Raw genomic sequence first — 14670 nt, forward strand, 5'->3', positions numbered from 1 at the left:
CTTTTATATCTGTCTTTTGTTATAATTACTCTGCTCTATTTTCTCCATTGATTCATTTCTGATATTACTTTTGCCTGTTGTCTTGTACCATTCTGCTTTATTCTTTTTTAAAAAAGTTTTCCATCGTCAATGGTATTTGAGAAATGAAGGGAGGTAAATGTGCTTGGTAAATCTACCATCTTGAAAACATAGGTTTGCTTTAGTTTATTTGGAGTATGTTTTCTGTTTAGGTAGGCCTGGATTTTATTTCATAACAAAATGAGCTTTTCTGATGGAGTATTCTAAATATGTACATGTGGATTCCCTACTTGTCATCTGGTATACATAGAGGACAACAGGGGAGGCAGCAAAGCACCGCGGTTCCATAGAGAGACTCTGCAGCCATAGTGCTTGGCTTTGAGTCGTGGTTCTGCCTTTATCAGCTGCTTAACTTTGGACAATTTGTTTATTCTCTCTGTGGCTCAGCTTCCTCATCTGTACAGTGGGAATAATGATAGCACTTATTTCATTGATATGTTATAAGGATTAAACGAAATTACAGTTTGAAAAGTTCTAGCCACGTAACAAGAACTGTTGGTGTTTGCTCTTGTTGTTAAGATGTTTACAATCCCTAAGCTCAGATAACGTAGCATCCTGGTTTATGGGAATTTTTTACTAGAATGACTTGAAAGCCTTAGCTGTCCATTAAAGGGCTAATGTCACCTTGCTGAGGCACTCAGGGCCAATTCTTATCCTCACTTTTGACTTAATTGGTTCTGTTATGGTTTTTTTTTTTTTTTTAAGAATAAGAAAACTGAAACAGACGAATGTGGGAATTTATTTATGGAAACAGGAACATTGTTTTTCGAGTAATTGGTCACCTACTTTTTTTGAGTGAATTAACGTGTTTTTACTGTTTCTCAAACCAGTAACCATTTTTCTCTGTTGGATTCACATTAGCACTTTCCTTCTAAAAAAATGAAACTTTTGAAGACAAAAGTCTAAACCATAGTTTTCCGGTTAATGTGAAAATTCCTCAAATTTTCATTGGTGGGAGCAGTACCCAAACTACTGGTTCAAAAGAGTGGCGATAGAGTGGTGAGAATGAGCAAGGCAGTCTCATTCAGCACAGCACATTGGTGGAAAAGATTTGTAAGTTATTTTTCGTTGCTAGAGACTGCTTTAGAATATCAAAGAAAGAGTTGCCAGTCTTAAGGGAGACAAACCTGTGAGCAGATTCTTACAGATAATGCTTAGAGAGAATGTACCAATTGCCCTTTGGTAGCTCAGAAGGGAGCAACAGTTGCCATTAACTTGTTTTCTAATATTAAGGAAAAACCCAACATTCCCAGCCTTGTATCAGTTTGGGGTGGGCAAGCATGTCTTCCAAAACGAAAATAGAATCCATACTGGATTTCGATATGCCTCCCACACATTTTGTGTGACCAGTATTCCTGTAAGAGTAGATGAAAGACTGCTAGCCCAATTTTCGTGCTTGACCTTGTTGGACAGTTTCTTATTCTAATGTAGACTTCTTTGACTGACCATCCATGTTGTGTGAGGCCGTCAGGCTGCCAGTTTAGAGACTGTGTCAGGCATACTTTTCGAGCATTAAGACTTCCACTCTAAATCAGACACATTCAGGTTCTTTGAGGCTGAGCCAACCACTGCATTTATTGAGACTCTAGATAGGAAGTTGTTGCAACATTTTAACAAGTTAGTCATGACTCAAGGGACTCAGCTGATGTATGCCTTTTGTTGGGCAGAATGGTGTATGGCTTTGGAATGAGAAGTTGAATGCAGACTCTGCTGTGGGGTGAATGTTTCAGTTGATAACAAGGAAGTGAGCAGAGGCAGCACTGAAGCTGCCATATCAGGCTGCTATGTGAGCTATTGATTGGTGATTGGTTTCAGTCCTTAACATTTTTATTTTTTCTGTTAAATGTCAGGAACAACTGAACTATAAACAACAACAAAAAGACTTCTCAGGAGCAAAGGACCTAATTATGAATTCCTAATCTTTACACCCAGAAAAGCAACTGTATTTTGCAAAATCCAATATTTAGGCTTTTTCTTAAACACAGATTGACTTCTGCATTGTCGTTTATTGCTTTATGGTCACTGAAGCTGCCAGTCTATATACATAGACCCTCCCTGAAATGGCAAGAGAAAACATATCACTGGGTTGAGTGAGTTTAAGTGTAAAAGGAACAAGAGCCAAAGAAAGATTGGTTTGGCTTTTTATTTTTTTTTATTTTTATTTTTATTTTTTTTTATTTTTATTTTTGGTTTAAATCAGTGTTCCACACATTCAGACAAACTCAAACAAACTTCTCTAGTAACGAACTATAAGAAGCTATTTCTTGAAAGTATAGATTTGGTTTGGCTTTTTAATGTAAGAGGGTGATTTAGATTTAGCAGGATACAATCATCCAATTGTCAGTTTGACATATATCTGTGGAGAACCCTGAAAATCAAATTGCCATGCATTTTGGTTATAACTACTACATTTACAAAATGTTGGATTTCAATAAATATAGTAGATGGAATAGGATAGGTTAAAGCCTCTTGACCACCCCTAGGGGCCAGTTAGTGTCACTTTCTTAATGAAGCATTCTAAGGCTTCACTTTTTGCTCAGAGCATTCTTAACTTTCTCTAAAGCACTGCTATAGTCCTGGTGCAAGCTACATTTCCTCTACCCCTCAAATCACTGACAAAATAGCTTTTAAAATTTCACATTGTACCTGAAACTTTTCTGAGTGAGAGAATGATCTACTTCTTCTTACCCTGCTTAGTTTGGATGTAGAAATCCAGAATTTTTTTTTAAACTTTAGTCACAATATATGTTTAAGATTCTTGTTCTTTTCTCCTCCCTTGACCACCATGGCCATCACAGAACAAACCTAATTCACTGTTTTTTTATGATTTGGTTTGTTCTTTCAATTTGCTGTTGGTTTGTGCCATATATGTATGTTGGTGTTTGTGTATCTGTCTTACAAGTTACGAAAATATAGCGGTCAGATTTTTAAAGGTTTTTGTGTAAATCTATGCTTAAAAATAACTCAATAAAAGCATTTTCATTGTGGGCTTGTGAAATACTTCAGTTCTGAGAAATTATCCAGTAATTCTGGAGCCCTCAAATAGTGGAGGATTATCTAGCGTCCACATGTGGAATGTGGTTTTCCGAAGAGAGCTTATGTCATCAGTCTGGATTAATTTAATTTCACCATTTCATATTTTTTGCATGTAGAGTTTCCAATTAATAATTCAAAAAATATGGATGTGAGGAGCATTGACATTAACAATTTTTGGAGTAACATCATTTGCATACATGATGGCATCTTAACTGTGTAAATATATCATTTTTAATATAGAAAGTTATTTTAATAGATTTGGTTCCACATAGTTAAGATCTGCTAACATGAGTATAATGTGCCCTGTCATGCATTGAATATTGTTTTTTTTTTTTTAATAGGTAAAAAATCCATTCCAGGTTTACATTAACTAAATAAAAGCCAACCCACAAGGACATAACTTTTTCCTTCATGCGTTGAGAAGGTCATAGATTTTTCCTCACATTTGTTTCTTGGCTTTTCAGCACTATTTAAAAAAGGAAAGTCTGTACTTTGGTGCCATAATATAGGAGAGCATTTTAAGGAAAATTGTTCTTAAGCTTTATTATGTTTTTTTAAAAATTGAAAATATATTTGTGATGTTTTTAAGACCTTTCATGAATATGTATTTTTAATTTAAGAGCAATTCTAATCTTTTCTTTTTTTTCTTTTTTTTTTAATATTCAACTTCTCCTTAATCCTGCTCTTAGAATTAGTTGCCGGCCCTTTTCTGTGCTTATGTCAGCATATGTTATGCTTTTATTTACAACCATAGATAATGGATAAATACTTTTTAGTGTTTATACAAATGGGATATACTTTTCCTGTCTTGTTCTGCACCTCATTTCTCCTTTGAGCATTTCTATTGACTTCATTTCTTTTTAATGGCTAGATAATCTTCTATCATATCAATGTACTATAATTTATTTACTTAGATTGTTATGAATATTTAGATTTTTACCAAACTTTTGCTAAACTATGTTGCAAGAAATGTCATTGTACCTTTATACTAATAGGGATTTTTAGAACTAGAATTGATCATTCCATAGGTGTAAACATCTAAATGTTTGATAATTTGTTAAATTCTCTTCATAAAAGGATTTTTTACAAACTTAGCATCCTACCAAGAGTGTATAAAGGTGCCTGTTTACCCACATTCAATATGACTTTTGGAGGCATTATGTCTTCGTAAGATTCTTGTTGCATTAGTGAATCATTTAGGCCTGCATTGAAATTCTTCAGGCGATGTATAAAATTTGCAATATAAATTATAGTCTTGTGGGTTCCAATGTGAAATAAATTTGTTGGATGGAATAGACTTAAAAATCAAGTTGCTTTGTTTTATTTTCTAAACTTGGCCAGACTGTGAACCTCAAGCTCCATATCAGCCTCTGATTATTCTAGAAGCTGTTTTGGTCTCCCAGTAGGCTTTCTGCTAGTATCTTTCTTTGGGCTTTTAGGGGAAAGTGAGAATAGGAGTGGCAAGTTTCTGTGGAAGACTCTGCTCTTTTCCAGTCTGTGCCATGTATAACGTAACCAAACACCTTAGTTTTTAATCATTGGTACTTTGGTGGAAGAGGATCTATACCGAACAGGAGCCTATTTGAATTATATGTAATAGTTATTTACTAGGGGACATCATGTACCATTCCTTTTTCTTTTCTGTTAAAAAATCATTTGGCCTGTTCTTTCATCTTATGGAATTGTAGCTAGCCACCCCTCCTTTGCACAGCTTAGATCAGCCCTCTCCAGGCAGTACTTTGAAGTCTGTGAAATACATAGATAATTTAGGCTGACATACTTGCCAGGCCCATTGAAAAAGCAGAATTGTTTGATGGCATGACACAAGCGGTCTGTTAACTGAGTTATAAAGAACTGAGGCATTTCCGACAAACCCTAGCCTTGGCATGACTTTTCAATAGTTCTTATTTTGTGGTGTGCAGTCAGTGGACTTTCTGTGATGTAGTATAGTCTCTTAGTGCAACATACTAGGAAATGGGAATGTTACTATACCCAGCAATTTCAAGGAGGAATGGGTGGAAATGAGTTTGTGGTTATTTTCTCCTTTGATTCAGTTCAGCTACAGTAGAGGGAGTATCTTAGCAAGATATGAGGAAGTAAGTCCAGAGAGAGCAATAACCCTTGGGAAATGTGAAAAGCCAGCCAATCAGTGTGGAGTTGGGAGGGGGTGCCTAAATAATGAGGTTAATCTAATTATTACGGTGGGCTTAATACAAAGCCCTAGAAGTCAGACCTTTCTTTAAATTATTGCAAAATTAAATCTAAAAATATGTAGTTCGTTATTGTATGTGTGTGCTATAAACATCCTGAAACCTTTCTTGAATGAAATAGAGTATAATTTTTTTAAGTTCTCTTTTGTTTTTGTTTTTGTTTTGAGGCAGGGTCTCACTCTGTCACCCAGGCATGATCATAGCTCACTGCAGTCTTGAACTCCTGTGCTCAAGGGATCCACTTCAGCCTCCCAAAGAGCTGGGACTACAGGCACATGACACCACCACTATGCCTGGCTAATCTTTAAATTTTTTTTTTTTTTTTTTGTTAGAGACGGAGTCTCACTTTGTTGCCCAGGCTGTTCTGAAACTCCTGGGCTCAAGTGATCCTTCTGCCTCGGCCTTCTAAAGTGCTGGGATTACAGGCCTGAGCCACTGTGCCTGGCCTAAATTCTATAATTTTTTAATTGTGATTTTATTATTCTCATCACAGGTTTACTTAATTTGTTTTTTCAAATTCTGAATTTTTAATCCAGATGTTGCTGCTGATATCAGAAATATAAAAGTTTTATGTAATTTGGAGATCAGGAAAAAATTACTTGGAATTTGGCAAAGATTATCAAAATAAAGCTTCCAGTTTATGTTGCTAAGCTGTCTCTTAATGGTAATGTTACTGTTGAGCTATTCTCTCACAGCAAAAATGGAGTTACAAAGTTGTTTCAATACGTGCCTGTGTGTTAAAGTGAAAGCATGTGACATCCACACCAATAAATGGGTACCACATGGCAAAAATACCCAGAAGCAAGTCAGTAGTATGAAAGGGATAATTTAGTTCTGTTTCAGTTCATTTTTTCCCTTCAGAGGGAGAGAGAGAGAAAGAAAGAAAGGGAGAGACAGAGAGAGAGTAAGTTTGTATTCCTACAGTGGAATCAGGCTTTTCATTTTAGTTTATGCATGTGGTTGGTTTAGTGAGGTTTCGTGCCTGTCTGATTTTAATGTTGACTTACAGCTTTTGGATACCAAATTTCTTTATCTTTAAAAATGGAAATGATGGAGGTGACAGTGGTATGCTACTCACTTACCTCAGCTGGCATAGATATGGCCCGCTGTCTGCTCCTGGCCTGTCCTAGCTCCTGTTTAATAGCTATCTGTGTGTGCTTATCTTCTTTTCTAGGCTTTAGGGATCTACTCAGAAACTGGCGTGGTGGCCCATGTCCATAATCTTAGCACTTTGGGAGGCTGAGGCAGGCAAATTGCCTAAGCCCAGGAATTCGAGACCAGCCTGGGCAACATGGTAAAAGCCTGTCTCTACTACTACTACTACTAATAAAAAAAATCAGTGAGCATGGTGATATGTGCTTGTACTCCCAGCTGCTTAGGAGGCTGAGTTGGGAGGATCGCCTGAGCCTGGGAAGTCAAGGCTGCAGTGAGTCAAGATCATGCTGCTGCACTCCAGCCTGGGCTACTGGAGTGAGATCCTGTCTCAAAAAAACAAAGAATTACTGAGCGTTTAGGTTGCAGATGCCTTGTACTGGCTTTGACCTCCATCATCAAAGAATATCTAGAATAGAGTGCCTTGAATATAGTGTGTACTGAGAAATGTTAAATGGCAAGGGCAGTTATTTCTTTGTATCTGTTTAGTCCGAAGTTCAACTCAGAATATACTTTCCATAAGTAACAATACTGTTCATGGCTAGAAACTTCACTGACCCTTAAAAATTATTTATTTCTATTGCTTAAATGGAATTCTTAAGTATTGCAAAAACTTTTGAAAATTAAAACATCTGTTTATCGTATAAAAAAATTTCAGCAATGCACATCCATGACCATATTAAGTGGATATATAGCCATATATAAGTTTGCCGTTATATTGTTTGTTTTCATTTAAATCTCTTTGGGTAAACCCTATAGTGTAAAGAGCATGGGTTTTAGAGTCAGTCAATTCTGGTCAAATCCTGGTTTTGTAACTTATTAGCAATATAATTAATTGTATTAGCTCCAGCCAATTAGTTTGACTTTGGGCAAGTTACTTAATCATTCTGAGCTTTGTTTCTCCATCTGTTTTATAGGAATAAATAATAATAATAATAATAATAATAAATTTAAATTTAAATTTATCTTGCATGGTTGTCTTGAGAATGAAATAAGGTTATAGATAAATTGACAGATAGGTAATACCTAGCATGTGCCAGATAATCGATACCACAGATTAACAGTTAATGTTAGTTTTCCTTTTACTCCATTTATGTGCTTACTCTTATATTATTTTAATATTAGAGTACAGTGTCTTAAACTGTTCATGTTTTAATTGGATATCTAGAAGATAAAAGGCATTCTGTATTTTATGTCAACCATTGCTAGTAGCTTTTACCTATGGGAGTAAATCCGTGGAAGTAGTTTTGCTCAATATATGCTAACATGAAGCAGCTTTCTATTTTCAGTTTATTCCCTCAGATATTAGTTTGTTCTTTCTCTTTTTAATATGAAAAGCAGAATGAGGCCAGCATTCATTTATGTTAGAGCAGTGGTCTCCAGAATTTATTAAAGGGCCACAGTGTTACAAAGTTAAATGATGACTGCTGACTTTCAGTCTTCCTCTCTATACTAGGTACTTCTTTTTAAAAATGAGTTTTATTACAGGTTTAGATGATTGTAACTATCACTACAAGGTCAAAAAGTTCCATCACCCTAAAAACTCCTTATTTTAGTCACATTGTTTTCGCCATACCTAACCCCAGACAACTACTGTCTGTTCTCTGTTCCCATAGTTTGGCCTTTTCCAGAATGTCATATAAATAGACTCACACTGTCTGTAGCCTTTTGAGAGCCTTGTTTCTTTCAGCGTAATGCCTTTGAGAGTCATCCAAGTTGTCAAGTCTATCTGTCAAGTTCCTTTTTATTGCTGAGTAGTATTGTATAGATGTACCAATGTGTTTATCCATCAGTGTTCATTTGGACTGTTGGAATTCTTTTTTAAAATATTGACTTTAGCTGGGCACAGTGGCTCATGCCTATAATTCCAGCACTTTGGGAGGCTAAGGCGGGAGGATCACTTGAGCCCAGAGTTTGAGATCAGCCTGGGCAACAGAGTGAGACTTTGTCTCTGCAAAAAATTTAAAAATTAGCTGAGTGTGGTGGCGCGTGCCTATGGTCCCAGCTTCCCTGGAGGCTAAGGTGGGAGGATTGCTTGAGCCCAGGAAGTTGAGGCTGCAGTACACTTTTATATTATTTGTGATTGCACCAGGATGGGCAACAGAACGGGACCCTATCTCAAAGAATAAAGTGAAACAAAATGAAATTTTGAGTTTGTAAGTTTGTTTTAATTTTCAAAGTAGAGTAATATATACTAATCATGGAAAAATTAGGAAATAAATAAAAGTTGGAAAAAATTATCCTTACCCAGACATAACCTCTGTTAACATTTAGTTATATTTCTTTTCAGTCTTTTTCTCTGTTCATGGGGTTTTTTGGCTTGTGGCTATGTTTATGTAGTTGTGATTCTGTTTTTCATCTTTTTAAAATTATTATTATTTTTGTAGAGATGGGGTATTGCTATGTTGCCCATGTTGGTCTCAAACTCTTGCCCTGGCCTTCCAAAGTGCTGGGATTATAGGCATAGCTGTTTTGCCTGGCCCTATTCTTCGTATACTTTTAAAAATTATTATTATTGTTGTGGTAAAAAACCTATGAGAGCTACCCTCTTAGTAAACTTTTAGAGGTGCACAGTTGCCGTAGTGTTAACTATACGCACATTGTGCATATAGTGGGTCTCTAGAACTTTTCATCTTGCATGGCTAAACTTTTATACTCATTCCATATCAATTCCCCATTCCTTTTCCCTCCAACCCCTGGCAGCTACCGCTCTACTTTCTGTTTCTCCAAGTTTCATGACTTAGATACTTCATATTAGTGGAATCATGCAGTATTTGTCCTACTGTGAGTGGCTTATTTAATTTAGCATAATGTCCTCAAGATTCACCCATGTTGTGGCATAGCTTCATAAACTTTAGCATTCTGCTTTTTTTTTAATGCTTCGTGAAGAATGTATTCAACGTAAGTAGTTTTTAAGAGATTACAAAGCACACACTAGTGTAACCATCAGCTGCATTAAGAATGGCACATTGCCAGTATCCTACGCTTCTTTTTTTTTTTTTGAGACAGAGTCTTGCTCTGTCGCCCAGGCTGGAGTGCAGTGGCCGGATCTCAGCTCACTGCAAGCTCCGCCTCCCGGGTTCACGCCATTCTCCTGCCTCAGCCTCCCGAGTAGCTGGGACTACAGGCGCCCGCCACCTCGCCCGGCTAGTTTTTTTGTATTTTTAGTAGAGACGGGGTTTCACCATGTTAGCCAGGATGGTCTCGATCTCCTGACCTCGTGATCCACCCGTCTCAGCCTCCCAAAGTGTTGGGATTACAAGCTTGAGCCACCGCGCCCGGCCTCTAAACTTCTTATATGACCCCTTCCCATCACAGATTCTTGTTTTTAACCTAGGGTAATTGTTAGCCTAACTTTGGTCATAGTCATTCCCTTACTTGCTTCATAGTTTTCCAACCTATGTTTGTTCTTTAAATAATGTAATTTAGTTTTGCCTCTTTTTGAACCTTGTGGTCTCTTTTAAATTTTCATTTACTATTTTAAGTATTTGCTGTTGCTATGTTATGATAAACCATCGTAAAGATGCTTTCTAATAGCCACTTAGTATCCTGATGATTGATCGACTGTACTTTATGTAGCCATCCCTAATTTAGGTTGTTTATAATTTTACTATTGGAAATAATGTTGTAGTAAATGTCTTTCTACCTAAAGCCTTTTTGTATGTAGGACTGTTTCCTTTGAGTAGTATTAATATTATGATTAAGAGAGTATGAAGCTTTAGGGCTCTGATATATTGCTAAATTGTTTGCAAAGAATTTTACCAATTTATACCTCAGTGAAGTCTTAATTTTCCCTGGTCAGCATTGAGGGTTTTCACTCTTTCCCCCAAATAATACACCTTAGGGAATTTGATAAGCTGAAAAAAGACTATTTTATCTTATTTTGCATTTCTGAGGTTAAATCCTTCTCTGAATGTGTAATACTTGGTTTTCTTTTTTGTCGACTTTTTCTCAGTTTGTATTGGAGTAAATCAGTTTCTGAAGCAATGGTTAATACAGCCTTGTGACCAGTTCCTTTATCTTCCTAGATGTAGGCGCAAAAAACTACCGGCATCTCTGTGCTGTTTATTACAACAAGAATCCTGGGTTTGAGATCATTCATGGGCTGCTGGACAGAATTATGCAGTTGCTCGATGTGCCTCCTGGTGAAGACAAGGGGGGATATGTGATCAAAGCATCGGAAGGTAAGAAAGATGAGCCAAATCCAGAGTTAGTGACAGTGTCAGGAGGAGGCTACACCTTGTTTTTGATGAAGTTGGTAATTTTGATTTGGGATTTTAGAAAGAAAGGGAGATAGAGTTTTATCTCAATCAGAAAATATCCCCTTTCCCTCCAGCATTTTAAGAAAACACTTTTCAGAACTCTCATAAGTGCTGCACAGTATACTTTTGTTCCAACTGAGCTATGGTAACCCCTAGTTACTGGCACCTTTAAGCCATCAGCACCATGGTGAACCCAGAAGTTTTAACTGGAAGCTGGTAAGGCCTAAAGTGATGGTTTGCACTCAAAAGCTGCCTGTCTGGTGGCTTTAAGGCAAAAGAAAAAAAACCAAAAAACAAAAAGACCCCTCAGAAGTTATTCTGAAAGACTTCACACATGTTAATCAAGTTATAAAGTTGGCAGGGCAAGGGTGGGAATCCGCTGTATAAAATCCCAAGCCCGGTACAGTCTTTGTTGGGGAGTTTAAGTTAGGCTAACTAAATGGTATATATGTGCCCCTAATATTCTATTCATAGTTTCTCATTATCCAAGGAATTCTGAAATTTTTGCTTTTCATATTTCTGCAGCTTCAATCTAAATTAATTTTGTTAGATGAAAGGTCCAGAAACAAATTGAGAGAAATATTTTACCACTTAATCCTACTGTTTACCTCACTGTGCTTTATAACTCTATTTGGCGTCTTAAATTTCTAACAGAGCATTTATTTTTAAAGTGTTATTTAACATTTATTTGTAGTGAGAGTTGGTGGGGTAATATTTTTGGTTTTTTCTTATATTTATTTTATTAGTCCTCAGGGATTGTTTTTGTTGGTGGTTGTTTAATTTTTTGTTTTGTTTTCATTTTGAAGCTCCTTTGAAAATAACCCTGAAATCTATGGGGTTTTTTTAGGCTGAAGAAGTGTGTGGTTCTTTTTTTTTTTAAAATAAATGAGAGATTAAATAAGCAGGAAGTTATTTTTTACCCACTTTCCATGAGAAATAATAAAATGCAGACATGTGTTATGCTTCTGAAGTTCTAGATGTTAGAATTGGATCTTGGAGTTCATCCAGCCCATGAGCCCGGTTTTATGAGTGAGGGAACTGGGGTTAGGCAAGTTAAGGAAGCTGTCCGGGTCATGCATGTTGACCCCACGGCTTCTGCCTCCCAGTATCCTTGCCAGTGTTGTCTGCCTTCATAGGGCCTGTATGTACTTATTTACCAGTTTACCATCCTAGAATTTTGCTTTAAGACCAGGTCATCCAGGTTTATGGCAACCTGTAACCTGATGTGAAGCATTTCTTTTCCTTCCATGCACAATCTTCTCAGAAATCTTATTTCTTAAACAGTTTAGCTAGATAAAAATTTGATGCAGATTGCGTCCTGAATGTGAGGTCCAATTTCTTTCATACTTGAAAGGTTGCAAAGAGCTGAAGTGGTAAATAGAAGCATAGCTTGTTGTGAATGTGATGCTTTGTGTAACCTTAAGATGGATAATATTTCTATAAACTGGTATCTTAATATTGTGACTTCTCCTGCTTCAGTCGGTTCCTTAGATATTTATTTATCAGAAGAGTGTGAGTTCCCAGTTATAAGGCAGACTTCAAAAAAGACAGCGATAAGTAGGGCACAGGTGCCTCTGTCAGGCAACCTGCCAGGGAAAAGAACGCCACATACCGACCCACAAACCGAGATGTTAAAGATGTTAACATGATTGTCTTGACATTTCTGAAGAGGAAGAAAGTGCAGCTTCTTCAGGGCATCCAGAAAAACAATAGGGAGTTTCTGCAAAGTGAGATGGGCCTTTGGAAGAATAGGTGGAGACAGGGGAAGCAAGGCAAACTAACGATGGGAAACACAGGCTGTGTGTTTGGAAACACAGCAGACAGTGTAGTGTGGTTTGGCTATAGGGTGAGGAAGGAGCTTGAAACTATATTTGGAGTCTTGAATGCTAGGGAAAGACTGCAGCTAGTTAGGAGAAAAGTATTAAAGCTTCTTTTTTTAAAGCAGGTAAGTGATACTAGATCTGTACTTTAGAGGGATTAATTTAGCAGCAATATGTAGGTTGGGTGGGATGGAGAGCAGAGGTGAAGAGAATGGTGGGAAGGAATTTTTAGCACGTTGTAGAGGAGTGAGAATGAGGACTTGGCCTGGATGGTGCTCATAGCTATACCAAGGAAAAGACTGATTTATGAAACCTTAGGAATGTAGAAGCCACAGTATTCATCATTTGGCAAATGTTGTGATATGTTCCACTTGGAACCTTTTGTGATACAGCTAATTTGTGTTGATCTTCTTTTTAAAAGTCAGGTTTTTCTAATTCTAAACTTATGATATTATAATTTGAATTCCATATAATTTAGCATCCATACAGAATATAATACTTAGTATCTAGTTTCCTAACATGTAGATGTCTGCTGTTTTTGTTTAGAATTTTTTTTTTTAATTAGGAAATACACATTCATAAACTGTCACTACTTCTGATGTGGTTGTAGATCTTTATGTTCAGTTTTGTTAGGCCAGGTTGTTATTTTGGTTTTTGATTTAGCATGAATATTTACAGACTCAGTCTTGTGGTTCCTTTTGAATCTACATTGGCTTTCACAGTAGAACACTGTAATCTTCTGAAGTTTTTCCATGTTTGAAATGTCCAAGATTATGAACGTGAAAAGCATTATACACATGGGCAGCCTAAATCAGTATGTATTTCAGTATATCTAATGGGCTTTCTTTGGGAAAGGCAGATTTACTTTCACCCCCATCACCATCATTGGCCACATTAGTCTCTTGGAGTCCTGGGCACACACCTAGCTCTGGGTGCTTTTTTCTCAGGGTGCTTTCTGCAAGAACCATCAAGCCAGAGAGAATTGGTATCATTACAAATAATGGTTCCTCATTTCTCATAGGGATTTCTGTTTTGATTATCTAATGGCAAATATGATTATCCTTTTTTGTTTATGGTTGAAGAAACCAAGGTCTAAAGAAGTGGCTTGTCAAAATAAGTCAGTAACAAAGTTGGTATTAGTTTTTCATCTAATATATATGTATGTGTGTGTGTATATATATATTTTATATGTGTATATATTTTTGTATATTTTAAATATATAAATATAATTTAAATATATTATATATGCATATCTTAATATAGTATATGTACATATTTACATATATTTAAATATATAAATATAATTTAAATATATATTTTATATATACGCACATACATATATATTAGATGAAAAACTAATACCAACTTTGTTACTGACTTATTTTGACAAGCCACTTCTTTAGACCTTGGTTTCTTCAACCATAAACAAAAAAGGATATATATCATATATATATTTTATATATACACACACACACATGCATACATACATACCACAACTAAGGAGCAAAATTGTTTTTCAGACTCCTAAGCAAATCAGTAAACACAGGAATTTTGTTACTGGGGCATGTTTAGCTGCATCATTTCCTCTAATTTATTGTTATTTTACACACAGCTTTTTTAACTAAGAAAATGTCTTCAGAGTATTAAAAAGTAGAGTAGAAGCAGATTAAGAACTACTGTTCCCTGCCATTCTTGATTACTGACTTGTCTTATATTACTCTGGCATATGGTTTACTTTTTAATAATTAAAAATCCCTAATGGCGTTGCAGTTATAATTGAGCTAAGTCTGTTCTCCAGAGATTCCTGCATATGTCAGTTACATCGGCACTTATACCTATTTCTTCCTGTCCTTCTAATGTATGCTACTAAGCTTTCTTTTGTGCTGCTTTGTTTGGTGGTAGGGATGAATGGAACAGAACTTGATTCACCTTTGAGAAATTTGGCCCTGTGCGTTGTAAGAAATCTGGAAATTCATCAGATTGATCTTTGCATTGATCTAAGGAGTTTTGTTGACATTGGAGTGTAACCTTGCTTGTTATGCAGGGGGCAGTCTTCTGCAGCATGTGGAGTATCTGCAGGAGCACCTAGAAAGCCCGTAGTTGTAGCTAGAG

The 14670-nt window shown here is 36.4% G+C and overlaps 1 protein-coding gene across 1 annotated transcript in view; it reads left to right on the forward strand.

Moving 5' to 3' along the window:
• FARSB (phenylalanyl-tRNA synthetase subunit beta) overlaps positions 1-14670 on the forward strand; it is an 83511-nt gene that overhangs the window by 45560 nt on the left and 23281 nt on the right. The window contains exon 16 of the mRNA XM_033230066.1: positions 10505-10660. Within this exon, the coding sequence (XP_033085957.1) occupies positions 10505-10660 (156 nt within the window). The remainder of the gene's footprint in view (positions 1-10504; positions 10661-14670) is intronic.

The sequence above is a fragment of the Trachypithecus francoisi genome, unplaced genomic scaffold (assembly GCF_009764315.1).
Source record: "Trachypithecus francoisi isolate TF-2019V2 unplaced genomic scaffold, Tfra_2.0 Lachesis_group13, whole genome shotgun sequence".
Classification (NCBI taxonomy): Eukaryota; Metazoa; Chordata; class Mammalia; order Primates; family Cercopithecidae; genus Trachypithecus; species Trachypithecus francoisi.